General features: G+C 46.6%; 11 protein-coding genes across 11 annotated transcripts; 7 read left to right on the top strand and 4 right to left on the bottom strand.

Annotated features, from left to right (window-relative positions):
• Positions 1-132: 132 nt before the first annotated feature.
• Positions 133-3,261, top strand: BDV38DRAFT_297139 (uncharacterized protein; the record flags this gene model as incomplete). Its single annotated transcript, XM_032063068.1, has 3 exons — positions 133-2,765; positions 2,805-3,221; positions 3,255-3,261. Exons 1-3 carry the CDS (start codon positions 487-489, stop codon positions 3,259-3,261), a joined length of 2,703 nt encoding a protein of 900 aa, XP_031908211.1. The 5' UTR covers positions 133-486.
• A 1,447-nt stretch (positions 3,262-4,708) lies between these two features.
• BDV38DRAFT_287996 (uncharacterized protein) lies at positions 4,709-5,626 on the bottom strand (the record flags this gene model as incomplete). Its single annotated transcript, XM_032060967.1, has 1 exon — positions 4,709-5,626. The coding sequence occupies one exon, from the start codon at positions 5,624-5,626 to the stop codon at positions 4,709-4,711; it is 918 nt and encodes a 305-aa protein (XP_031908210.1).
• Positions 5,627-7,024: 1,398 nt separating this feature from the next.
• BDV38DRAFT_216840 (uncharacterized protein) lies at positions 7,025-7,720 on the top strand. The gene is made up of 3 exons (XM_032052726.1): positions 7,025-7,229; positions 7,291-7,502; positions 7,602-7,720. Exons 2-3 carry the CDS (start codon positions 7,313-7,315, stop codon positions 7,682-7,684), a joined length of 273 nt encoding a protein of 90 aa, XP_031908209.1. The 5' UTR covers positions 7,025-7,229; positions 7,291-7,312; the 3' UTR covers positions 7,685-7,720.
• BDV38DRAFT_216853 (uncharacterized protein) lies at positions 7,627-8,239 on the bottom strand. Its single transcript, XM_032052727.1, has one exon. The coding sequence runs from the start codon at positions 8,110-8,112 to the stop codon at positions 7,756-7,758; it is 357 nt and encodes a 118-aa protein (XP_031908208.1). The 5' UTR covers positions 8,113-8,239; the 3' UTR covers positions 7,627-7,755.
• A 2,698-nt stretch (positions 8,240-10,937) lies between these two features.
• Positions 10,938-11,747, top strand: BDV38DRAFT_297137 (uncharacterized protein; the record flags this gene model as incomplete). The annotated part of the gene is made up of 2 exons (XM_032063067.1): positions 10,938-11,381; positions 11,439-11,747. 2 exons carry the CDS (start codon positions 10,938-10,940, stop codon positions 11,745-11,747), a joined length of 753 nt encoding a protein of 250 aa, XP_031908207.1.
• Positions 11,748-12,752: 1,005 nt separating this feature from the next.
• Positions 12,753-13,527, top strand: BDV38DRAFT_216699 (uncharacterized protein). The gene is made up of 2 exons (XM_032052724.1): positions 12,753-12,773; positions 12,834-13,527. The coding sequence occupies exon 2, from the start codon at positions 12,933-12,935 to the stop codon at positions 13,347-13,349; it is 417 nt and encodes a 138-aa protein (XP_031908206.1). The 5' UTR covers positions 12,753-12,773; positions 12,834-12,932; the 3' UTR covers positions 13,350-13,527.
• Positions 13,528-14,060: 533 nt separating this feature from the next.
• Positions 14,061-14,763, top strand: BDV38DRAFT_275337 (NUDIX hydrolase; the record flags this gene model as incomplete). The annotated part of the gene is made up of 2 exons (XM_032058003.1): positions 14,061-14,160; positions 14,270-14,763. The coding sequence occupies 2 exons, from the start codon at positions 14,061-14,063 to the stop codon at positions 14,761-14,763; spliced, it is 594 nt and encodes a 197-aa protein (XP_031908205.1).
• A 294-nt stretch (positions 14,764-15,057) lies between these two features.
• BDV38DRAFT_216715 (uncharacterized protein) lies at positions 15,058-17,770 on the top strand. The gene is made up of 2 exons (XM_032052725.1): positions 15,058-15,149; positions 15,204-17,770. Exon 2 carries the CDS (start codon positions 15,405-15,407, stop codon positions 17,616-17,618), a length of 2,214 nt encoding a protein of 737 aa, XP_031908204.1. The 5' UTR covers positions 15,058-15,149; positions 15,204-15,404; the 3' UTR covers positions 17,619-17,770.
• Positions 17,771-17,860: 90 nt separating this feature from the next.
• BDV38DRAFT_275334 (RING finger protein) lies at positions 17,861-19,008 on the bottom strand (the record flags this gene model as incomplete). The annotated part of the gene is made up of 2 exons (XM_032058002.1): positions 17,861-18,107; positions 18,167-19,008. The coding sequence occupies 2 exons, from the start codon at positions 19,006-19,008 to the stop codon at positions 17,861-17,863; spliced, it is 1,089 nt and encodes a 362-aa protein (XP_031908203.1).
• A 1,418-nt stretch (positions 19,009-20,426) lies between these two features.
• On the bottom strand, positions 20,427-21,127 carry BDV38DRAFT_275333 (serine/threonine protein kinase; the record flags this gene model as incomplete). Its single annotated transcript, XM_032058001.1, has 2 exons — positions 20,427-20,474; positions 20,534-21,127. 2 exons carry the CDS (start codon positions 21,125-21,127, stop codon positions 20,427-20,429), a joined length of 642 nt encoding a protein of 213 aa, XP_031908202.1.
• A 112-nt stretch (positions 21,128-21,239) lies between these two features.
• On the top strand, positions 21,240-22,825 carry BDV38DRAFT_216632 (uncharacterized protein). The gene has a single exon (XM_032052723.1). The coding sequence runs from the start codon at positions 21,886-21,888 to the stop codon at positions 22,648-22,650; it is 765 nt and encodes a 254-aa protein (XP_031908201.1). The 5' UTR covers positions 21,240-21,885; the 3' UTR covers positions 22,651-22,825.
• The last annotated feature ends 928 nt before the right edge of the window (positions 22,826-23,753 follow it).

The following is a 23,753-nucleotide window of genomic DNA, read 5'->3' as shown; positions in this document are numbered from 1 at the left end:
GGCGCATCTTTAGCAGTCTGCGACATATGATATTCAGAAATCCACTGGATATAAATGGATAAAGATGGCAGTCTATAATATCCAAACTACTAATGTGAGAGGGAGTTTCTCACAGGACCCTCCATCTCTCGGGAAACTGCGCTTCCAATGCCGTCTTTGGACTGCGGAACATATCAACTGCATCTCGGAGATGGAGTCGATATTCGAACAGAACAGGTATTGGCAAATTGCGGTACGTTGGTTGGCACTTGAATAACCTGCCCAGTTGCTGATTGATCTTGCAGAAACCATTGGTAGCCGAATTGTGCTCCCAGTGGACCAGAGACTGTGAGAATACTAGCTGCACTATAGAGGTATTGGTATGCCTATCCCATCATTCCTACATTATTTAGGTCCAAGCCATCGAAGACAAAGTCTGCAGACAGGAAGATTGACGCCTAGATTATTAGATGCTTACCAAAATTGTAGGTAAACTATCTCCGCGATATGTATAGGGCATTCCAGCCTGACTTTGCTCTTTTCCCCGAGCCTATCAACCCCCTTGAATGGGTTCACGTCATCGACAACCATATCAGGGAATCTTTCCCCGGGGAAGTGCTGTTTCGTGGAGTCAAGCGACTGAGGGATCAGTTCGGCGATGGAGCTGAACTGAGATCCACGCGACAAAAGTGTCTTCAAGAAAGCAGTCAAAGGCAATTTAGGTCGCTACTGGATATGCGAAACGAAGCCTGTCCGAACACCGTGGATAACCACTCTGGCGGAGTAGAGCAATCACGCCAGATAAGCGCCACTGAGGCCGGCGAGAACGGAGCCGCCCAAGAAGGCAATATGTATACATCCACAGGCAATACTACACAAAGCGAGCCGCTCCAACAGAGTGGAGTAGCAGAAGAAGACAATATACATACATCCACAGGCAATACTATACAAAGCGAGCCGCCCCAACAGAGTGGAGCAGCAGAAGAAGACAATATACATACATCCACAGACAACACTGCACCAGGCGAGCCATCCCCAGGAAACGGTCAGACTGAGGAGGATACAGAAACTGAAGATGACAGTGTGTGTTCATCCACAGGCAACACTGCACCAGGCGAGCCATCCCCAGGAAACGGTCAGACTGAGGAGGATACAGCAACTGAAGATGACAGCGTGTATTCATCCACAGGCAACAATACACCACGCGAGTTGTCCCCAGAAATCCATCCAGTAGACGGGCTTACTACTGCTGCTGGAGCAGACTTTGACCGCCTCTTTCAAGAGTTGGGCGCCGGCACCGGTGATCAGGGGCCAGACTTCAGGCCACAGCCAAATCTGGGCGGCATGATGTCAACTATGACTGATGGCGAATCCTCGACCAGGTCAAGTGTATCTAACACTGGTAACGCGGCCAGCTTTAGGGACCTCCTGGATATGCTGCAGGATCAATATAACCCTGGATTTCCCCAATGGCCAGCCGCCCCAGTGAGGTCGGACCTTGGGCTGAATAGAAACCAGACACTCTCAACTCAGTCTTCCTTGCACATAGAAGATTCTGATATGATAGCAATCAGTCGGCCCTTAGAGAATCTTGATCAGGTCATTGCTGACTTTCTGGTGACTGAGTCTATCGCGAGACCGGAAGACCCGACCAGCAATATAAATATGACTGAGGAAGAAACCAACAATATGAACAACTGTATAAGCTTACAAGACACCCTTGTACAGCAATGGCCAGATAAAAACTATATTCTGTTCTACGGCACCTTATTAACACGTACCAACGTGGAGCAGGTCCTTTATGAGTTACAGAACTCTCCATCACTTTCAGTCTTTACAGTGGATGTACTTGGTGACCGTCTTTCCTACCATCATCGCCCACCGGAGCTACATATTGCCGATGCTACTTGGTTTGACTGTCTGCATCGTGGTATACTTCGGCTAACACCAATACCGCAGACTCTACTGCTGCCTACCCGTATATATAATTACTGGTCATTGATTGAAATCCATGTCTACTCGGGGGCAGTGATTCACTATTTCTTCCTTGAGAACAGGTCAGAAGCACAAGACAGTAGTTACTTTCCTCATCACCCTGCCTGTCATTCCTGCCAAGCGGCAATCAAAGCATTGTCCCATTACCTTCAAGATATTGGCCAGCCATGCCCGGAATGGCAGGTGGAAAGCACGCTACTCAGCTCTACACCGGGCGACGACGGCATAGGTCTTATCTGGACAATGACGCAGCGTGCCAATGGCCAAGATGTCCAAAACGGACCACCTGAGACTTTTCGGGCACATCTCGCCCATGATATTGTGATGGAGGCGCTCCAGATAGCGACTGATGCACCTTCACCGCCGCCCCCCCAGCCGCCGCCCGGGTTGTCGCCAAACTCGTCACCATCGTTGTCATTATCGTCCCCAGTACCAGCCAGCGGACAGCAGACCAACTCATTGGAGAAGGCACATTGCCGGTGGTCTAACGTCGTGATTCGCAGTGGTGACCCTATCAATTTAACTGGTTTATGGGACCGAGTATCCCAGATGTCCCTGGATTCTAATACATCTATCGGCCCCAGGCAGGCCGATCGGCTATTACAGCTAGCACTCACCATTGCCTCCCCGCCTATTCTAGTGGAAGTGAAGCGCCAGCTAGAACATCTACGCCGGGAACAAAGTAATGCCACTCGGCGCTTTCAGCGCAGTGCTGCTGGAGTTTTCGCAGCTGGTATCTGGCATAAAAACAATGAGCAAACCTCCCGTATTGGTCTTGTATTGACTTATTGGTATGTTCACAACTACCGCCAGGAGCAGGGGAACTCCAGTGATCCAATTGCCCAACTGGCCACCGATATATATAATCACCTTCCAGATACCGCCCGCGACTACAGCGAGGTCGAGGAGAAAGTAAGAGACTGGTGCAAACGCGCATGGCCTTGGAATCAACTAGTACGCATTGCTGGCTCACCAAATGTGCTCTGCTTTCTACCTCAAGGCATAACCTACTTTCCCGGTGAAGATGCACCGTCCATGACCGAATACCGGTGTATCAAAAAGCACTGCTTCAAAGCTATAGAGATGGTACTTCGAGAGTGTCGGCCGCAGTTACTAAAGTTCATCCCTCAGAACTTCTTTGAAATCTTTCTCTATAATCAGCTTCCAGAGACTCAATACGCAATTGAGCAGTGGACAGAGGAGGAAATTCTAGCAGAACCGCTAGACTCGGACAAATTTGATCACGCGTTCGATCCAGTTTTAGATACAAACATAGACAGCAATTAAAGGGCACTGCTATATAATCTATCAGTTAGACAAATATTACTTAAATTCTTTATTTCTTACCATCGTTTCTCAATATAAATAAAGCGGAATCTGTATCGCCTACAACTATAGAGCATCTTTACTATTGATCGTAAAGTAATGAATAAAATTCTCTGATCTCCCGGGCGACTACAATATATTTTTAAGACAAGGAAAAGCTTACTGGATCCGGATTATAAATAACTAATATATAGGGTCCTGCTCTCTATGCCCGCAAACCTCGCTATATCAAGCAAATCAATCATGCTTTCTTATTCTAGAGCCTTCCATCTCTGGATGACAGTGGTTTGCATATATTAATTCCTGGAGTTTCCCGAAGCAAGATCTGGATTTTACAGGGACACACGGCATTCCCGGTGTACATACTCCTTGAATTGTTGATGGCACTACCAGTGTTGCTATAAGCCTTTCTCATGCGTCGGATACCGTGCAAGAGAAGACTGGGAGGTGGAAAGTACATCTCCATTCCGCCTGCCTCGCTCTTTGGTGGTTAGGAAGTTTGACTATGAATCAAGACTAAAATAGTAGTCCCCATCTGTAATTTAGTGTCTAGATACATTATTTTCATCATATTTGTTGAACTGACTTTGCCGTTTGGGTGTGAAGGCGACATAGGCGGGAGCGCAACAGACGTTATTCACATGCATGAAATCGGTGATTTCGGCCTACCTCCGCGAAGTCGAGAGGTAAGGTTATGACCATAATCCTCGTAGGTCATCCGTCCAGTAGGGTATAATGCTGCCCAATCTTGACCTGGATAAATTCTTTCTCTAAGGAGCAGCAGCCCCTATCACCAGGGTGTCAGTAATGTGACTTATACTTCTATATCCAAGGCCATCCGAAGCCTTCTTCTCTTGAGCAACATATTGGCAACCGCGCTCTCACTGTGCTCCGTCTTGTTGTTGATTATAGGTGCTTGCTGCTGGTGCTCGTACGCAGGAGCACGTGTGTATACTTCTTAATAATGCTGGAACTAACAAAGGATTGTTGTATCTGAGCTCACACGGGGCCAGCGCTGTTATTCGCGGGTTATATATCCATCAGTACTTGTACTATGTACATGTATAATAGTCGATAATACAGTCTTTGCTGACAATAGAAAATTTGTTGCTGTCCTTCAGATCAATATCTTATTCAGCAATTACGACTATTAACGCATACTGTAATATAAAAATGCTCAAATTAACATATCTATTTGAAGTATGGATTTTATTTAAGAATGTTACAACAGATAAAAGTAGTAAGCGCTCTCATGTGCTTTTCTAAGAAAGCAAACACTAGTAACACCATGGTATGCTCAATTCCCTTCCCACAATTCTGAAAATCTTGTTGTAGTCTTTATGTTCTGCAAATATTAGGTCATGCTCTGGCACAGCCTATTGATTCTACCCTCGCACAATCTTATAAGCTATGATCTCCTCGGAATCTGCCTGATGGGAATAGACAGGATAGGTTGTCGACAATAAGGTGCGAAAGAAAAGAAGGCAAGTGTTCCTTCAATCAGGCGCTCATCCGAAAGCATGGCCGTTCCAGTCTCAAGGTGATATGGGCTAGCAGCGTTTATACATGGCAGGCCATCCGCTGCCCTCCAATTTTTGGTTGATTTATTCTCCCTTATATCCCATTCCAAGCGAAACTCCAATCCTGCGTAGTCAAGTCCAACAACAAACCTCTTCTCAAGATACTCGCTCGAAACCGACATCAACAAATCAAATACCTTAACATCGACACTTTCCCCACGTATATTCTCGCATGTAGTGATGGGGCCATCGCACGGTACTATGTCCTGATCGTCGACATACTGTTTAAGAATAAGTCCTTGATCGATGATCTTACCAAGCTTGCGAAAGGCTCTTTCACGTCTTGCATAGTTTTGCGCCCTACGACAGACGCGAACCAACCTTGAGGCTCGCTTGGTAATTGTTTGTGATTTGGGCGGTATTGCTATGACCCATATCTCCAATCGATCACGGTCGCAGCTCCTTTCTGTGTAGTATGCTTCTGGGTCCATGATGCGTTGCATCAATAATTTGCAATCAGGGCCCAGTAGGAGGATCTGGCACTTGTCACGTATCCAAGGATCAAAGGCCCGCATCGTGGGATCTATATCCCGTAATGGATGAAGGAAACGACGATAACGCTGGCAAAGCGAGGTCGAGGATTGAACTTGAAGTGCCACGAGCAATGAGCTGACATCGGACGCCGATAGGGCCGTCATCAAGAGTTGAGCTATTTCATAATAACCCTCGTGCCTAACAATTGTCGGAAGATATTCAAGTGTCTCTTGCGCGGCATCTGAGTATTGAGCCGTAATGGATGAGGACATTGTTGCGAGTACTGTAAATTGTGGTGATGGTGATCACGAGGATATAAGTCATATAGTGAATGGTCAACTAATAGGAACAGGATAAACCACCTGCAACCCAGTTGGATAGATGTGATTATTTATATACTAAGACATCAGGTATATCTGGAAGGTGAACATTCCATGCAAGCGAGCATTCCATTCTAATACATATAGAGATGCACTTGTAGAATATTGTATTAAGCTCGAGCAAGAAGTGGAATAAGTAGTTTACTTGATCTGGAAAAGGGTTAGTACCTCCCTTTATACTACTAACTTTATTTCTTATAGTGTCTACTACTGGTTTACATTCTACAAGATTTATCGCCTTTATACTACCCAATTCTTTGGATAGAGTATTATATAGTATTGCGGGGTGCCAAAAGGCGCTTCTATTGCATTGTTAAGTTGCTCTGCTCACCACTGTGAGAGATCTTAGAAAGGTATAAAATAGTCAGGAAGAGTACCGCATCCGATACAACCAACTTATACTAGAGTAGGACGCCCAGAAAGGGTTAAAATAATCCTCTCCCAAGCATAGTACAGACGATGAGAACTTTTATTAATTCACCAGGTTCTTCACGCAACCCAGAGCTCACCACTCTGTTCTCTATCTGCTCATACATTACGCCTCAAAATAAATATAAGCGCCCCTAGTCATGTCCACTTAAAATTCCTGGCATCCACTAAGCTGACACTACGCGTCGCGATTCCTACTAGATAACACGCAACAGAAAATCTGTTTACCTAGAATAATGACTTCTAGAATAGTGTTTTACAGCTTGACCATGCGTGCTGAAGCGGACCATCCTGTAGCGCTTTGTATCTGATTTGTGAGCCCTGGCGAGAGCCGTTTGGCATCCCGTAAGATCACTGGCCTGTTATGTATACGCGCTGAAAACGGCTCCCATTATATCGCGTATCTACCTCCACGCACCGCCTACCGTCTTAGGTGATACTTCTTACCAGCGGGGTAATATCCCTTGCCTCTTGAGGATAGCGCTTCGCCGCGCCGTCCTACTTCATCCGGTCACGAGACTACTACCCCTTGTAGTGAGCTGCATTTTTTCATTGAAGAAAAATACAGAATCGAAGAGATACCCTTTGACAATGTTGGTGCTAGTTAAGATCTACAGTTCCTTTCCATTATTGAAGAACTTACTGATGTGACTTAATCGTAAAAAAATGGCCGTAGGACGTGCTCTTTGGTAAGTTTAATGCTACGAGTCTTTGTCAAGGCTGTCTAGAAAGCAATCAATTCGACAGCATTACAGTGGAACGTCGGTAATAAGTGGCTTTCCCATCATGACTTTGGGCTCCAGTCATGTGATGAACCGGGTGCCCCACCATGCCCCTCACCCAAATGTTCGTTCGAATGAAGAGTTCCTTCTTCCTTGTGTACTTACTTTATCGTAGAACAGGTATTAGGCCATTTCTTTCTGACGCTTGACAAACGCAACGAGGACCCTAACAGAGCGAACCACATTTTCATAACGCATTTACACTGTTCTCCTCCAACCGGGCCAAAGGAGTGAGTGTCTCCCAATATTATATCATCGAGCTTCGTCTATTCGATTTGTGCTAGGTATGAAAGCTCTTTTGTCTACCTGTCTAAATGAATCTTATTAACTAGTGGTATAACATAGTGCATAGGATACTCGTGTTTTTATGGACAAACTGGCGCGTTTTTTACGGACGGCTCACTGGCAACAGACGGGCCAAAATACATATTTCTGTGATGACCCCAGATTAAACGCTTTATGGGTTGATCTTATTGAGGATCTGCCGGCATCGCTGAGAGGCTACGGACTCCAGGCGTGGAAATTAAATGGAACAATGAAGATACTGGAACCAGAAGGTTATATACAACCATTACCTTCTATTCCTGGCGAAACGACCTCAACTGATACCAACGAGCCCCAAATCATAGGAGGGCCTAAACTGACACCTGAGTCAGGTCCGATTCCTTTCCAGAAAGAAACTATTATTACCGGATCGCTTCATTTTATAATAGCGCTTCCTCCGACAAGAAGAAAATAACATAACGCTTTGCATAACGTGACGGATTCGTTAAAAAACTTTTCGACTTGTCGATATCCCTTCAAAACCTTTCAGGTGTTGAACAAATTGCCGATATCCGACTCCTGAGATATAAAATATGGATAGTCTGAAAACGTCGTCATGTCGGGGGGGGGGAATTGAGGGTACGAAGAAAATCTAGTTGTATCGATCGATTCTGGTAGCACAAACTGTGGATAGTTCGACAGGCTCGTTATCTCTACGGGCTCGGGGGGTATAATTTGGGGGAAGAAGTACGGAGATAAAGTTTCCACAGCCGCTGTGCTTGCCTGGGCCTGAGAAATGTGTACGGACCGATCCGGATGACTGTCCGCGTTTGTGTTTGGCTGAGACTCTGGCGAGTGGAGAGAAGCAATATCGTTTGGGTTCCGGTCAACTGAAGGAAACATCGTTGGTGCCGCTATCTGAGATTGTGGAAACCCTTAAAAATCATTAGTTATATCACTGTGGACGCGGTTTATTCAGAATGCTTACCACTGCCCATACGGAAACTTGTATTCTTGTTGGATGGCGTGCTTGAAGCTATATCATTCCGCGAATTTGGTTGATAATATTCCGCCCTCCTCCACCTTTCCGTGTTCATGAGAGGACTTTGTTGAGGTGTTATGGTATCTGACACAGTATGCTGTACCCCTGTGGGCCATGTCTTTCTCACCTCACCCTGATCTTCGGAATCAGACGCTCTGGGCTGAGGGCCGGAAACTAGAACGCGTCATTAGGTATCAACCATTCATCTATAGAGAGAAACTAACCTATAGATGTATTAAAATCGATATATCCCTCTGTACTCCGCCGAGGTTGTCTAGAACCTGTACGAAACGTGACTCTAATTCCAGGATCTTCCGCATTCAAGTGACTTGAGCTTTCGTAATGGAGCGGCTCTACGGAATCACCAGATTGTCTATGAGAATTCGAACATTCCATGTCTTGGAGTCGACTGGCGGTGGGTGGTATAACAGAAATATTGTCACTATTGGCACTTGTCTGACCTGACAATGATTCTGCGTGTTGAGGATGGGAATGCGGTGAAATGTGTACACTCGACAACTGACGGTTTCGTGATTCTGTATCGACATAAGTGTTGTTGGTAAGGGCCAGCGCTGTGAATGCAGAAGCTTACCAATAGCTGCACCCAAAGCGCTATCCTCCGCGGTATGCTTATTCTGCGTAGACCCGGACTGATTGTCGGGTTCTACTCGTTGGTTAATCCTGATGACATTCTCACTGCCGTTTGCTCTCGTATGTTGTGATTCATGTACTGAAGTGTCATCCCCGAGTCGGTCCGTATTAACGCCAACAGTAGCGGTAGGAGAGCCATGGTTCACTCAAGAGGCACGGGCTTTGTTCACCTTTCGTCTTTTATACTCGTGTGACTTATACTCTGCTGAAGTGGTCAGGATGGTTTACAGTACAGGAGAGTATATCATACTTAGCGTTTCAGACGAAGTCCTTTTTTTACCCCCCCGGACGGTTTTATATGAATCCACATGGAGCTTACTTTCAAGTTCCTTAGAAACGAACTTCCCTAGGCTAATTAGATTATAATCTTCCACGATACGCTTGATCCCACGTTCATGGAGCTGCTTGCATCTTTGTGGGATGGTGCTACGGTTACGCCTATCATAGTAACTAAAGAGTGTTAGTATAGGAGTAATGTAAAGATAGATAAACATACGTTGCCTCATGCACAGTCTGCGGCAAAGCAGCAAGATACCCATCACCGCCAAGGGCTTTACTCCAAGATGCATAATTGCGTCCCTCATTGACAGCTTCCTCAAGTCTTTTCGTATTGATTCTTTGTTCTTTGTCAAAGGATGGGTATTGGCGTTGAATAACTTCTATAAGCAAGCCAGACCCGTTCGTAGACCATCTTTGACCTGTATGATAGTGATATTTAACAGCACTTCGGAACATGTTCAATTTTTCGAAGCGGCACTTAATTGTATTGACTTCGACTGCATCTTTTCTCTGTCCCAGTCTACTAACAGCTGTACCCCAGTGGTACTCTGATGAGACTTTTGATTTCTCGATAAAATACTTATTGTGGCAGTTACTCCATTCCATAAATGTCTTTCTCAATGTGTCCGTGATCACAATCTGGTATGGTAGTTTAATACCATTGTTATTGTGTGAGTGTGAACATTCAGGGGCCGTCGACTCTGTAGTCTTTCCTGGATTCTCAAATGTAAAACAGCGATTAAGAGACAACTTCTTCGTATTAGGAAGGATATTGATACGACTCTGAAGATCCTCCTTGGAAACAGTCTTATTTGTCTCTAAGAACTGGACCAAGTCGCTCAAAATTCTATCAAACTCGAGAAGCGCGGTATTATTCGATAATGACTCCATAGCAACTGGTCTGCAACGAGCGTAAGAGCAAGTTGCGAGTAAAACGTCGTTGGTGAGCTGACCAACTGGTAGCTACCCCGCTCCAGAATACCCCTGTCCCTTCTTGCATACGCTATACCTTTTTCACTTCTTGTTGTCGGGCCGTCAACAACGAGCGAAAAAGGTATAGCGTATACGAGGGATGTGACTCCTCCCTGCACAGAGTACACCTATGAGTAGATAAAGTCAGCAAAAAAAAAAAAAAAAAAAAAAAAAAAAAAAAAAAAAAAAAAAAAAAAAAAAAAAAGAAAGGAAGAAAGCGGCAAGTACTGAATAATCATCGTCGGACTCATTGGTCTCCTGTTTTCTCGTGTAGATATTCTTCAATATCCGATGTGACATAGTGCCGCTGTAAGCTTTCTAATGGAAGTCTACCTTCATTTCTAAGCTATCTAAACTATTCCCATTGCCCACTTTTACTAACTGTTATTTAATTTGAATGATTAAACCAACCAAGTATTTGTCTCTACTTAGACAATCCGACTTGTCTAAATCTGGCAGATATTTTGGAAAGCAAGTAATAAGAACAAGACCAATGATAATCAAGCTGCTTGATAGGTTACACAAATAACAAAACATGGTATGTTCAGAGTCCCACTTCTCTATTAGAATTATGCCGCCTGTATGAGTGTGAGGCATGCTGGCTCTCGGGTTTATGATTTTTTATGGTCTGTGTATCTCCCTGTATAGTATTTATATTATAAGACCAATGTAATTCTGATCATTCGCTGCATATCATTTCAAACAATAAATTGGGTCTTCCAAATTTACACTGGTAATCTGTACTTCTCCTACTTACAACCTTACCAGTCTTTCTCGTTACAGTATGGCCTGCCTCAGCGACATGTTTCTGCATGTAAAAATCCCACCATGGCTCAAGCAATTCTGCTACAATCGATGCGGCTCCGAGGATTTGACCGACTGGGATGATGGTGGTCAGGGTGTGAACAGCCATTTTGGAGATGGTGCTGTCGGATATGATGGACTGCAGAGTGGTTCTTCTGAGTATCAAGCCCGAAGACCGTTAACCTATGACAAAGGCCAGCCAAACCTACCGGTGTCAACGAAGGGTCAGCAATACGGCTTGGTTCCAAAAGAGTGCAATTGCTCCTTAACTCCCAAGACACAGCCCATAAAACCAGCTTCACCAGTGAGTCCAGCAGAAGAGGCCAGGGCGGTGATCACGCCAACCTTGCGCAGGGATCGACCACCAAGTTTCATGAGTAGTGGAGAAATTATCGCACTCCCTAGCCCACCCCCGCGTCTAGTAGTAAGTGATCTTTGTCTTGACTTCGAGTATTACCCGTTAAGGACTGGTTTTTTATAGCTGCCGCCCCTGCCTAGCAAAATATACGACGTGGTTGATGCAGAGATTAACTTTGGAATCTCCTATTTCACGGCTTATCACGACTTTTCCGTGAGTGAGCGAAGGATTTTGTTTTCTGCTCGCATCCAACAGAACCCTGGGGAAGACTATATGATCTCCTGCCCTCTAATCATTGGCGCTTCACACCTTGCTGAAACTAGTCGAATATCACTCCAACGCAAGCTAGACGCCGCTCGTGAATGGGTACCAAATTCAGTCTGGAAACTATTTAGAGTGGAACAATCTACAAGTCTTATGATCTATATATAAGAGGCCTGTCTCTAGCTCTTCTCAAGACATCGAATCCATATATAGCCGCTCTGGCTTTGTCTAGATAGGAATATACAAGCTTCCTCTGGAGCAGCTGTTTTGTTCCCATAAACCTTTCCAACATGGACACTTCCAACATGGACACTTCCAACATGGACACTTCCAACATGGGCACTTCCAACATAGACACTTCCAACATAGGCACTTCCAAAATGGACGCCTTCCAATTCGCAATCGGTCGCCGCGAGTGGCCCAAGATAGACTCTGTTCGGGTTTCCTCTCTTTCCTGTGACTACTGCAACCAACACTATGTTTTAACATTCAATTACGATAAACGCAACGTTAGCCTGACCGTTAATCACTTCAAGTTTTTATGTATGGAAAACGAACGCGACAAACTAATATGGCTCGAGAACTATGTCCTGGAAACTCAGAACTTTACCACATATACGATGCATTATACTTGTCCTACTTTGGAAGACATCGCATATGAGGTCTATAGCAAGGACAGGCCAGATATAATACATAGTTGTTGTGGCTTTATGTGAGTTCTGTCATATCATTCCCATCCTATTCTTACTAATTACTGCAGAGGGGGGCTTATTGCGAACTACGTGAAGGACAGGTATCTTTCGCCTTCCGATATAGCGTCTTGTAAGTCCCATCGTACGATATAATCCATGTCCCTAAGCTAATAACTGTCAACAACCAGCATCATGATTGATGTATCCAGAAGGCAGTTAGTGGACAGCCCATTCAGTGATTTTCTTGCAAGGTTTGAGTGGGGCAAAAGACTGTATCTAAATGTTTATCCATTGTAGATCGTAATATACAAGAGCTAGTATCTTTAGCCCTATGGATTAACACAACCAAACTGTTGTAAACGCGCTCATTTAAGCAATCGCTAAACACTTAAAAGACGCAACACCACTACAACAAAACCCCTGCTTCTCAATCATTTTAAACATTCCTATCATTGGATGCTTATACAGTTGTATTAAGCCTATAACTTCGAGCAAAGCTTTGGTACGTGTTTATATAGAGAACTATTTCTATATGCAATATATTTATTTTTCCACCTGCAAGGGTTAACCTGCGCCAACGCCACCTTCAACCAACTGTTGATCCTGAACATTTTTATGAAGCGCACCACCACCTACAATACATATTATCAGAGTCCTATCGATGGAACAGAACGGCAATATCGCCCAACCTCGAGTGAATACGGCTATTGTATGGACTCTTTGTTCGGTGATGCTTGAAAACCCCCACGGCTTGGGCTATAGAATTGTCCACATTGAGGCAACTGCGGCTTTTGCTGATCTACATGCCATGGTATATTTCAAGTTGACCGCTAAGACAATCACTGAGCTTCTCAAAACATACACACATCAACATTCTGGATATAACATACATAGTTGGTTGAAAGGCTACAGATACCTTTTTTCAGTATTAGCCGAGTGTTGGTGTTGTATACACTTTGGAGACTTGCAGGATTTTTGGGATACAGAGGAGGATGGTGAACTACCGCTCAATATCTGCAACAGTGTTAAGTTAGACGTGCTGGGACTACTTTCCTCTTTAGGATTATATGATAACTAGCCAGCCCATCATATATGAACGTGTTTTACGTCAGAAACTCGATAACTAGCTGAGTCTGAAGACAAAAGTATCGGAAAGCAGAATCCCATATTTCGCCACTACGTTTTTATTGGTGCCTTGGTGGTCTTACGCATAATGTTGAGTCAACCTTCTCCGCAAGACCCCCTTCTATTCTTACCCATTTTTGCGCAGTAGTAGGTGCTCGGTGGCTTAGTGGCTTGGTGCACTCGCTTCATTCTGGAGTCGGAGGTTCTTATCACTCTCAGTGTCCATTCAGTGTGTGGGGAAGCGTAAAAAAATGAGATAGGGATCATCCTCTTCCAGAAGACATCCGCTAGCAGTATTCTCTCACAGAATTACCGTGTCACTTGTTTGGAACACACCCCAGATAGCCTATTGGAATCGGACAGGCTACCGATGCACCAATGACTGCCTGAGAGCATTCTATCGCAGCTGGAGAGCAGCACGGTTTTCTTGTCTTTCTTTCTTGCTTTGTTACCTTTTTTCTCCTCCTCTATCCAATGACAGCACATCAGTAAAAGGCCACGTAATCCATGTACCGTCAGAGTTTTAGGTCAGGGAATTCCTTCGCCAGGCTGCCTCCAATACATGCACTGGGCGTGCCTCGTATCGCTAAGACCAGGGCGGCTGTTTGACCCAGGATAGAACATATAAAGAGGGCCAGAGCTTTTCCCAAGGGGCGAGTACCCAATGCTATCAATTCAGAGCACTCAGTCACATTCAAGTTCAAATGGCGTCCAGTATCAACTCCACGAGTGTGCCCTCTGGCATGCTGCCATCGGTGATCAACGTGACAAGGTTACCATTTGATCTTCATTGCGAAACGGACTTATCGGCTTTACGCATCGCAGAATCGCGTGGTCAATTTAGATTACACCACACTGCCTTCTACATCAGAGTTAGTGCCCATATCTTCTGGTGGGTTTCACCCAAACCTCGTATCCTTCTTCTTGAACGCGCTCTTTGCGATACCAGACCTGGGTATTGGGAGCCACCCGGTGGGGCTGCCGAACATCAGGACGAAACACCGGGAGATGCCCTAAAGCGAGAGGTTGGGGAAGAGACTGGGTTGCAACTGTCCCAAGTCACTCATACGCTCCCGACTCAAACCTGGACGCGGCCAAAGGGACGCGAAGACTACAATTGGGTTGGCCTTCCATGTATCATCAAGGTCTCTGAGCTTGAAACTTTTGAATCACGCGGAAGTAGCCAACGTGCGTCTGAGCCTGTACTGAAATGGGAGGACATTATACGACTGAATCCTGAGGAGCACCAAAATTTTGCATGGGCAACAGAGAATAAGGTGCGACGCGACAAGTATAAGATGTTTGGAAATCACAAGGAGACTGCCCTCAAGGCTTTTGCAGCAGTGACAGAGAACTGCTCAGTCTAAGTATGGGGTGTGTGGATGGAATGAGGCTGGAGGATGAGGCTGGAGGATGAGGCTGGAGGATGAGGCTGGAGGATGAGGCTGGAGGATGAGGCTGGAGGATGAGGCTGGAGGATGAGGCTGGAGGATGAGGCTGGAGGATGAGGCTGGAGGGTGTGGCTGAAGGTCGAGGCTGGAGGACGAGGCTGGGAGGCTAGAATAATAAAAGTCATGCGAGAAAGAAGTAAAGTCAAGAAGGTCAGGATTAATTCCAAACTTTAGACTAGTCTTCAGAAATATGATAGAAGATGGGTACCCACGGAACAAAAAGCAGAGAAAGCCAATACATGCTGTCTGGGTGATTCTGTGCCAACAAGGTCTATACTCCGTCATAATACATTCACGTGATCGTAAGTCTCCATTCTCTATCTCTGGAATTCGATCCAAAACAAACCGCTGGGCAGACTTTCCATTCCAAGAAACACGTCTTTGCCTCCATGTATAATATTAGCAGCTTACACTGTACTTTCTATTTACTTAACTATAATATTTCTGCTATCTATCCCTGACAACTTGGGAGCCTATTTACGCGTCGCCGTTTTATCATGCCTGCCTAGTCAAGAGCCAATCGAAACCAATACCATTTCACTATCTCCGTACAACTTATGGATAGCACAAGCTCACCAGATTATAAGGCGCTTTTTCTGAGAGAAGCCGAGCGGAGGAAGGAAGCAGAAGAACGCCAGCGGAAGGCAGAGGAAGAACGGGAGCAGGAGAAAGAGGAGAGAAGGCGTGCAGAGGAGGAACGAGATCAGGGCAGAGAACTAACGCGGCACACCACCTTTCTAGAACTTCTCCGTCACTGCCATATCCTTTTCTCGCTTCCTTTACGAGCCGCATCGCCGTCTAAATCCACAACAGGAAAAATACCGCAGCCAACAGGGAAATACTGCCCGCGACGCCTTCTACCTTGGGAAGACTGTGCAGTTAGGCAACAGGAGATTTACCGGTCTGTTTGCACCTATCTGGAACCTGAAGGGAAGGCTGCGGAACAGCGATTTTCACCGCGCCTTGCGCTGGAGGACTTGGGTAAACGATTTGATGAAAGACCAATAAGCAGTGAGCAGGATCTGCAGAGCTATGAACGATTTGGTGTGGAGAACTATGTTCGTGATATTATTGTAGCTCTCTGCAAGATACCAGCCGCTCGAGATGAATTTGGGCTGGGCGATGGAGTTATGTTCGAGAATCATGCGAATGCTCTTGATCCCGTCGAAGCTAGCTATCTTCAACGAAATGAATTGTCGAGTTCCTGGCGTTCAAAACCAGATCAATTTTGTATTCACCGAGTTGATGGTGGTCATAATACTCTTCTAACAACAGTTGAGTACAAGCCACCCCATAAGCTATCCGTTGAAAACCTTCGCGCAGGATTACGGCCGATGGACTTTTGGAAAGAGGTTGTTCGGTCTGATTCTGTCCCAACCGAGGAAACCGCGAAACTGGAATACAATGCAGCTTGGCTGACAGGATCTGCTGTGACCCAAGAGTACCATGTGATGATTCAGGAGGGACTTGAGTACTCCTACTTGACTAACGGACTTGCGCTGGTTCTGTTACATGTCCCCTGCGATGAGCCAAGCACCCTATACTACCACCTCTGTGAGCCAAACATGGAGATCGATCTAGATAATGACTGCAGCTTCGAGCAGCCACTGACGGCTATTGCACGGGTATTGTGTCTGTGTCTCATGAGCTTTAGCGCGCGACTTCGCGACCAGGCGTGGCGAAATGATGCAGGGCCGGGTATACCAGTTTGGGAGACGAGTTTTGATTATACTCGCTCGCAAATTCCAGAAAGAGAATTACGGCAGCACCCACCGGGTTCAGAATATAGTCCCTTAGAGAGCTCTGGGCGCACTGTCTCGGAATATCTGCCATCGTCCTCTCCTATTGAGTCTCCCACGAAAGGACGTCGAATACCAACTCGCTCTCGAGTTCAATGTGCCCCGGATACAGTAGACCGTGGGGATTCTCCAGATTCCGATACTGATTCTGCTCCCGGTAGGCGGAAGCGTGGCTTCAGCCAGGTCTCATCGTCTCCATTATCGCCATCCGTTCAACGACCCGCACGTCAGACGGGCTGCCGGTTTAATGAAAGCAGCCGGCGTCACCACAGAGCTCAATTTTGTACCCAGCGATGTCTGCTTGGCCTACAGCAAGGGGGCAAGCTGGATGGAAATTGCCCGAATGTTATGCTTCATCAGCAGGGTGGAAACAACAGTCGACACCTCCTCGATGCCCAGAGCTTGGTTCAATGTATCAAACAGCAGCTGGATGAAAATCTTGACCGCGACTGCACGCCCATGGGACGCTGTGGGGCATCTGGAGCACCCTTCAAGATAACCTGCACTGCATATGGATATACAGTCGTCGGTAAAGGAACCACATCTTATCACTGGAACGAAGTGAAGCGTGAAGCGGATATTTACCGCATACTTTCGAAGGTTCAAGGATCTGCCGTCCCTGTTTTTCTCGGCACGGTTGATCTGGCCAAGACCTACTTCCTCCATGGAGCCGGGAAGATCCGCCATATGCTGCTCATGGCTTGGGGGGGTGAACATATTAAAAATATCCAGGCTAACGATGTAGCCAGACGAGAGGTTTCAAGGTCCAAGAAACAGATTCGGTCTTTAGGAGTATTACACCGGGACCTTCGGCCAGAAAATATTCTGTGGAGTACCGAGCTAAACAGGGCCTTAATTATTGACTTCCATTGTTCTCAATTAGACCCGCGACCGGTAAAACGGCGGCGAAGGTGGTCGGACAAATTCAGTTACGAAGAGGCACATGAGCGAAAACGGCTTTGTGCATCCTGACTTAAGTTTATACCCAATATAAGTATACTTAATATGACCTCTACAGTACGTCCTTCAGAAACTGGACATTGTCGAAATCTCTACACGAAGTTCACTTTTTCGCGAAACAGTGTGCGCTGTCTGCACTTGATTATTGGACAGTCTTCCTACTTTTCATCAAAGAAATATTGCTGTACTAAAAACTATGACTGTTCTTAATTGGAATACTATTTCTTCAACAGTCTTCATGCCCGGGTCTCGGGCTAAGATGGGACAAAGTACTCCGGGCGCCGAGTGGGCCGCATAGAACGTCGAACCCCTTCCATGGGCGACGGACCATACGATCCTGACGACAATTCAGGTTCAGCGGGGGCCTGCTCTGATAACTCATCCCTCCGGGGCAGATCAGGAGCGGCCGGCAATGTAGCAGACTGCGAGGCCTCGCTGGCTGCATCTAGGAATGACCTCGGGCGTGCGGCGTGAAATCCATCGAAAAGGCGGTCTTGCCGACTAGAAAGCATGTTAGCCACAATTTTGCGAAGCCACGACATTATACCTAAGTCTCATACCAATTAGGACAGCTAAAGTTGGACCGAGGGGGGCGGTGCATGAGCCAGCCCTCCATGCACCGCCAGTGGAACTCTCCCGCGCACTCTTCACAGTTAAGGTATACCGTGTCTTCGGAGTGACGCTCGCGGCAGATGCCACACTCCACATCTGAGATGTCACGGCCCTTACGAAAAGAGCGGAACATAACGGACCCGGTTTGCCCAGAAGCCGTCGAGACGGTCACCACCGCTGGCCGGGTAGATGACACATGGAATGGTATCTGGTTCTCCTGAACCATGGCGACAGTGACTTCCTCTCTTTGCTGGTGGGTAGTGGGCAGGCTTGTTGAGCTTCCAGATACGCGGCGCTCCGCCCTTGTTGTCGGGACCCGGTCGCTCCGGGTATGACGGCGTTGTGACGAGTGTGAGGGAGCTGGACTTGGTATGGGTGCTTGCTCTGGCGAGAGGCCAAGACGCGTACACCACCGCTCGCTCAAGGAAGTCGCCTGGTCTTGATGTCGCCGCTTGCAGAGGAGACCAGCAATTTCCTGCAGCTTTGAAACGAGAGATTCATTGATAGGACACATACTTAGGATTTCCAGTCTGTGAGAGGCCATTTCACGGGATTCTTTGGACACCTTGTTCCTACACGCATCCCCATTTTTGGCGACTCCAATGCAGGTGCAGTGCCGACTAGGGTCTATGGTTTCGCAGATTGTTGATGGATCCCAGCGTTGACGAGGCGCTTCGACGGGTTGAGGCATTGTGGCTGTATAACAGGATTGAAGAGAAGCAATGCTAAACAGAGATATAGTAGTAGGATGGAAGCGGCCCTTTTTATAATTGAATTCTGCACGCGGCATCTTCTAGTGAAGCTTGTGATAAACCGCGGCCGCATTGTGGATGATATCGAGTATTTTGGAACCCCACGAAGATGACTAGGACTAGAAACATTATCGCCCCACTCCATCATTCGCCCTTCTGCGTTTTGATATTCTTGACCAACGCACCTGCAGAGACCTAACATTCCATCCAGCAAAGACCTGACTAAATCAGTACTTGATCTGCTCCAACGATAGCCCTCTAGCTACTAATCTCCATAGGAGGCCGTCTTCAGCCGTAGAATAAGGATGGACCTTGCAAGATGTATAGAAGGAACATGACACTTTGGCTCTTACTTCAGCTCTCACCCTGGCCCTTGTTTAGTGGCCGCTTACTATGGATTTTGATTCCAGTTTCCAAAGGAGTACGAACCAGCCTCTTTCGACTCATAGAATCGGGTCAGCCGAATGCCGCTATGCTAGTCTGAGGAGCTATTTATCAGCTAACTGATACAAAAAAGTACTATTCTAGAATCGTGTTCCATCAGACACGCGCTCCTTGACTTCACGTAAAATTCTTTCAATTGGTCCATCGTGCCCGGTGTAGATGTGGTCGTGGGCGAGCTTTCCGGTGCCACCTCGCCTTGGGCATCGGCTGGTTGTTGGAAATCCACGACATCGGCCAATCCCAACTTGAGAATGTTCTCTGCACGCTCTGCGTACGCACTAGGGTCATCAGGAGAAGACACCACCATAAGACCAACAAACTCCTTTACATGGCCCTCGGTCTCCATGTGAGGAAGGAGCAGCATATTAAACATAAGTGGACCAATCTGCTTCGTATTGGCAAGACAGTCAGGGACAATATTACGTTCCATTATGGGTACGACGATGGTCCTCTGCCTTTACTTATAGCCGCTATCCTCTTTATTGACCATCCCTGAACACTCCTCTCATGTCTCTCATACAAACCTCAATTGGCTCCTCAATATAGATAAATGTGTCGGCCCTCAGAAGCAACATCCTAGCTTTGGCGTTCGCAGAGCCCCGAAATCGCCGTACTGCAATTCAACAACCGCCTTCACTACCTCTGGTCACGAATGTACGAGAGAAATCACAATGTTTGCCTTGGAATAATAATGGCAATGCCGATTGCCCATATTTATTACTGTATACTGGTTTTTCTTGTGGAGAATTTACCTGCTTCGGAGATATACCCGGCATTTCGGTGAAAAGTCGTTTTAGACGGGGATTGAAGCGCAAACGGTGTAGCTAAGGCAGGATCCAGTTGGCTTCGAGAACGGCTCTTGGCAATATAGATGTTGATTCATGGTTATATAAAGGGGTAAAATAAACCAAAACGGCCATTGCTTGAAACTCCGCCGACTGATATTTGTTACAAGAAAGCAAGCGAAAATGCCACCAAACATTGTCAAAATATATAAACTCCTATGGAACCCTTAATAGAATTTTGTATTCGGCGGGAGCCCCTCAGCCTGGTCATCTCTCTGTATTCGTTAGTTAGCACACCAAATGATTCTAATCTAGACAGCAACGGAACCCATACCAGAGCTTCCATAAAGCCCTTCACAAGCGCAATTTCGTGGTCGCAGTAGGCCATCTGTTCAGGTTCAAAGTCGGTGAAGGTTGTTGCAACATCAAAGTCAATCCAGACCAGCCTGTCGGGGTTTCCACGGACAAGGAGAAGGTTTTTGGGGTAGATGTCTTGATGGTGAACACCCGCCCTGTGTATCTCATGCATGCCCTCAATTGCCTGGGGATAGAGTGCGTCCGAGTAGTTCACGCAGTTTAAACTCTCTGCATTTGGGAAATATTCTAGCAATATTGCTCTCGGCCTTAGCTTATCCCGGGTGAAAGCTTGTAAAGCAGGCTGGAATACTGCGGGATCCATTCGATCGATGTAGCCGTAGAATTTTGGTACGAAACCGCGTGTACAGACACCAGAAGTGAGAAGCTTCATATAAGCATTTAACTCGCAGCGAAATCTGTTCAAATCACGACCATTTTCGGTATATCCAGGGTCGCCGTTGTCGTGGAAAAGCTTCAATGCATACTTTTGTCCATCCAGATCTACCTCGAATATTGCAGACGAATCAGAGCACGTAATCTGCCTGACAATATTAATACTGGAGGCGTCCATATTCTTCAAAAGGAGGCTTCTTAGGTGCATTGTTGTCCTGTGGGAAGATCTATTTCTATCAAGGAGGTTGGAGCAGGTCAGAGAACAAAAAGTGGACAGGTCTTGGTTAATAATAGCCGGATTACATAAGTTAAATAATTTTGAATAATTTGCTAGTTATGGATCGCGAGAGGCCCAACCGCTGGATCTTGCGAATCAGACCCACTACATTGCCGCCGGTGGGAATCTCAAAGTGGGACTGTTTCGGTGGCTGCATGTAAGCGCCCAAGACAGTTGAGGATGCTCGCATCCGCACCACCTCCGGCGGAATCATTACCATAGCCTCACTGTTGGCTATTCTACGGTTTGTGTGGGGAGAATGGGTGGACTACAGGCGGGTGGTCACCCGCTGTGACTCTGAATGAGAACACGGGCGCTTCAGGTCCTATCGATCATGGTCCTGGTCCAACGTTCCAATGAGCGCTTTCTTTTACTCTGCTTTTGCTAAGATATGCACCTCAGGTAAGCGCTTACTGTTGTGCAATCACACCAATCAGTCTACGTGCTAACCCCTCACCATTGCTTCCCCATCAGATAGAAGTGTAATATTGGAGATTCGTTCCCTATATATCCAGTTACTTTTCCCCCAAGCCTTACATTTTGTTTCTCTATTCCCATTCCTCTGCCTATTTTGACTATCAGCTGCCAATAGGTATTAACCACGTGAAGCCATTGCTTCTAAGTCCTATTCACCAGGTGTGATACAGCACCACTACAATATGAGCAACCAGTCTCTTCTGCAGTATCTCTCTGTTGCCCTCCCGGCTATTCCTATTCAAGGTGCTGCCCCATCGCGGAATACAACAAACCCCCGCTATGGTGCGAGAGACATCACCCAGGTCGTCGATTGGCCAGAGTTCAATTATGCTACAATCATTCAACGATACGGCGGCATTTTGAACTCAAAGCAGATCGTTTCCGATCCTTTCAGGTCCCCTCCTGCCGCTATCAGAGATGAACCTCATTTCCACCTTCGATTTGCCGAGCTGCTTCAACCACGTGTTAGGCGCGCACTTCGAGCCGGGTTCGAGGAACTAGCACCCCGGCTCCAGCAACTGAACCTTGTGCCGATCACATTTGACGGCGGAGGCTCTGCAGCATACGTCGACCAGTTTCGACCAGACACTGCATTCGTCGTCATGGGGGGGACCTACGCCGACAGCACGAACCGAGCCCCAGGAGACATGAAGGTCTCGTGGAAATGGCGTTCTGACTACCGGTATTCGCAGAACGCCTTCTTTCACGAACAGTACAAGCAGGCCCTAGCGCAGGTGAATTTCTATATGCGCCAACACAAAGCGCGCCATGGATTTGTGCTTACTAACACCGAGCTGGTTGGGGTCAAACGTCTCGATACAAACGGCCATTTAGCTGTCTCTTCGGCGATCCCCTGGACAGCTGGGGGCCATGGCCAGCTTACTGTGCTAATGGGAATGTGGTATCTAGGGATGCTTGCAGCCGAAGAAACCAACTGGACCCTGTAACCCAGCTGCCTGTTTCTCATCTACTAGACCATAGTCAATATCAATTTGGAGGTTTCACCTAACCTCCCTTGGTGTCTGCTTTTTGGTGTTGTTCGCGTAACAAACGTTTATATATATATGAAGTAGTGCGTGGGTGAGCGACCCCAATTACCGGGGGTAGGGGCATAGGAGGGACTATATGTCATTGCCTCGGGATAATAATTGGCGCTGATCAACCTCACGTTAATGCCATGTACATGTCAGCTCTACGCACCCAATGAATACGTCACATTTTGCGGAAGCTGACAGAACAAGTAAAATGATTAGCGACGACATGGGTCTACGCCACAGCACCGCCTGTCACACTCGGGTTATAAAATCTCCCTCGAGGTGCCAGAGACCTGACAGGTGTAGAAAGAAAAGCAAAAGCACTGGTATGTTGACAGATGGCCAAACTTGTTGTCTATGGCATCTGTTGGTCCGATTTGCATAGAAGATCCCAGAGAACGTTGTATATTATTTACGAACAGTGTATGTATTTCTGGTGACAATACATAGTACGTTAAGGTTATATACAATCTAACTATATATGTACTAGTGTATCTTGGCACATATCCTAGAACATGAAAGAGTGTTTTGGGGGGCAGGCTCATTCTGCAGATCACTGTAGGTGAGGGGACTGTATCTTCTCTGACTGTACATACTCGATCTTCTCGAGGTGAGGGAAAAAGGACGAGAGAGAAGACCGTTGAAGAGAGAAATTCGTATATCAAACCATCGTGAGTTACTGAGGTGTTGTGGCTGTCATTGTGTGCCGAGCGGGCACTAGTCTCGGCCCGATGGCGATCCCGCCCGCAGGGGTTACCGAACCCCATCCCACAAACACCCAAGAAACAGCGACAATTTTCAGCGATTATGACTTTCGCCCAAGGATCCCTGCAGCAAGAAAACGCCGCAGGCGAGGCCTCGACGCAGGCGAAAATGAGCCGATCGCAAACCCTGAATTTGCGACCGGCGGAGAAAATAACGGGCGGGTGACAAACCAAGATGTCCGACAGTATTTCAACAGCTTTAATAAGGCACTTAAACACCAGACTGAAATAATTGAGACAGTAAGAACAGAG

The sequence above is a fragment of the Aspergillus pseudotamarii genome (assembly GCF_009193445.1).
Source record: "Aspergillus pseudotamarii strain CBS 117625 unplaced genomic scaffold BDV38scaffold_89, whole genome shotgun sequence".
NCBI lineage: Eukaryota > Fungi > Ascomycota > Eurotiomycetes > Eurotiales > Aspergillaceae > Aspergillus > Aspergillus pseudotamarii.
The sequence above is the reverse complement of the archived record's forward strand: the minus strand, read 5'-3'. Positions and strand labels throughout refer to the sequence as shown.

What these genes read in the sequence shown, in the direction of transcription:
- BDV38DRAFT_216840 (XM_032052726.1), top strand. Translation starts at nt 7,313, where the DNA reads ATGGACAAACTGGCGCGTTTTTTACGGACGGCTCACTGGCAACAGACG. An exon ending in GAAGATACTGGAACCAGAAG is followed by an intron (nt 7,503 to 7,601) that starts GTTATATACAAC and finishes CACCTGAGTCAG; the next exon opens with GTCCGATTCCTTTCCAGAAA.
- BDV38DRAFT_216853 (XM_032052727.1), bottom strand. Translation starts at nt 8,112, where the DNA reads ATGTTTCCTTCAGTTGACCGGAACCCAAACGATATTGCTTCTCTCCAC.
- BDV38DRAFT_216699 (XM_032052724.1), top strand. Translation starts at nt 12,933, where the DNA reads ATGGAACAGAACGGCAATATCGCCCAACCTCGAGTGAATACGGCTATT.
- BDV38DRAFT_216715 (XM_032052725.1), top strand. Translation starts at nt 15,405, where the DNA reads ATGGATAGCACAAGCTCACCAGATTATAAGGCGCTTTTTCTGAGAGAA.
- BDV38DRAFT_216632 (XM_032052723.1), top strand. Translation starts at nt 21,886, where the DNA reads ATGAGCAACCAGTCTCTTCTGCAGTATCTCTCTGTTGCCCTCCCGGCT.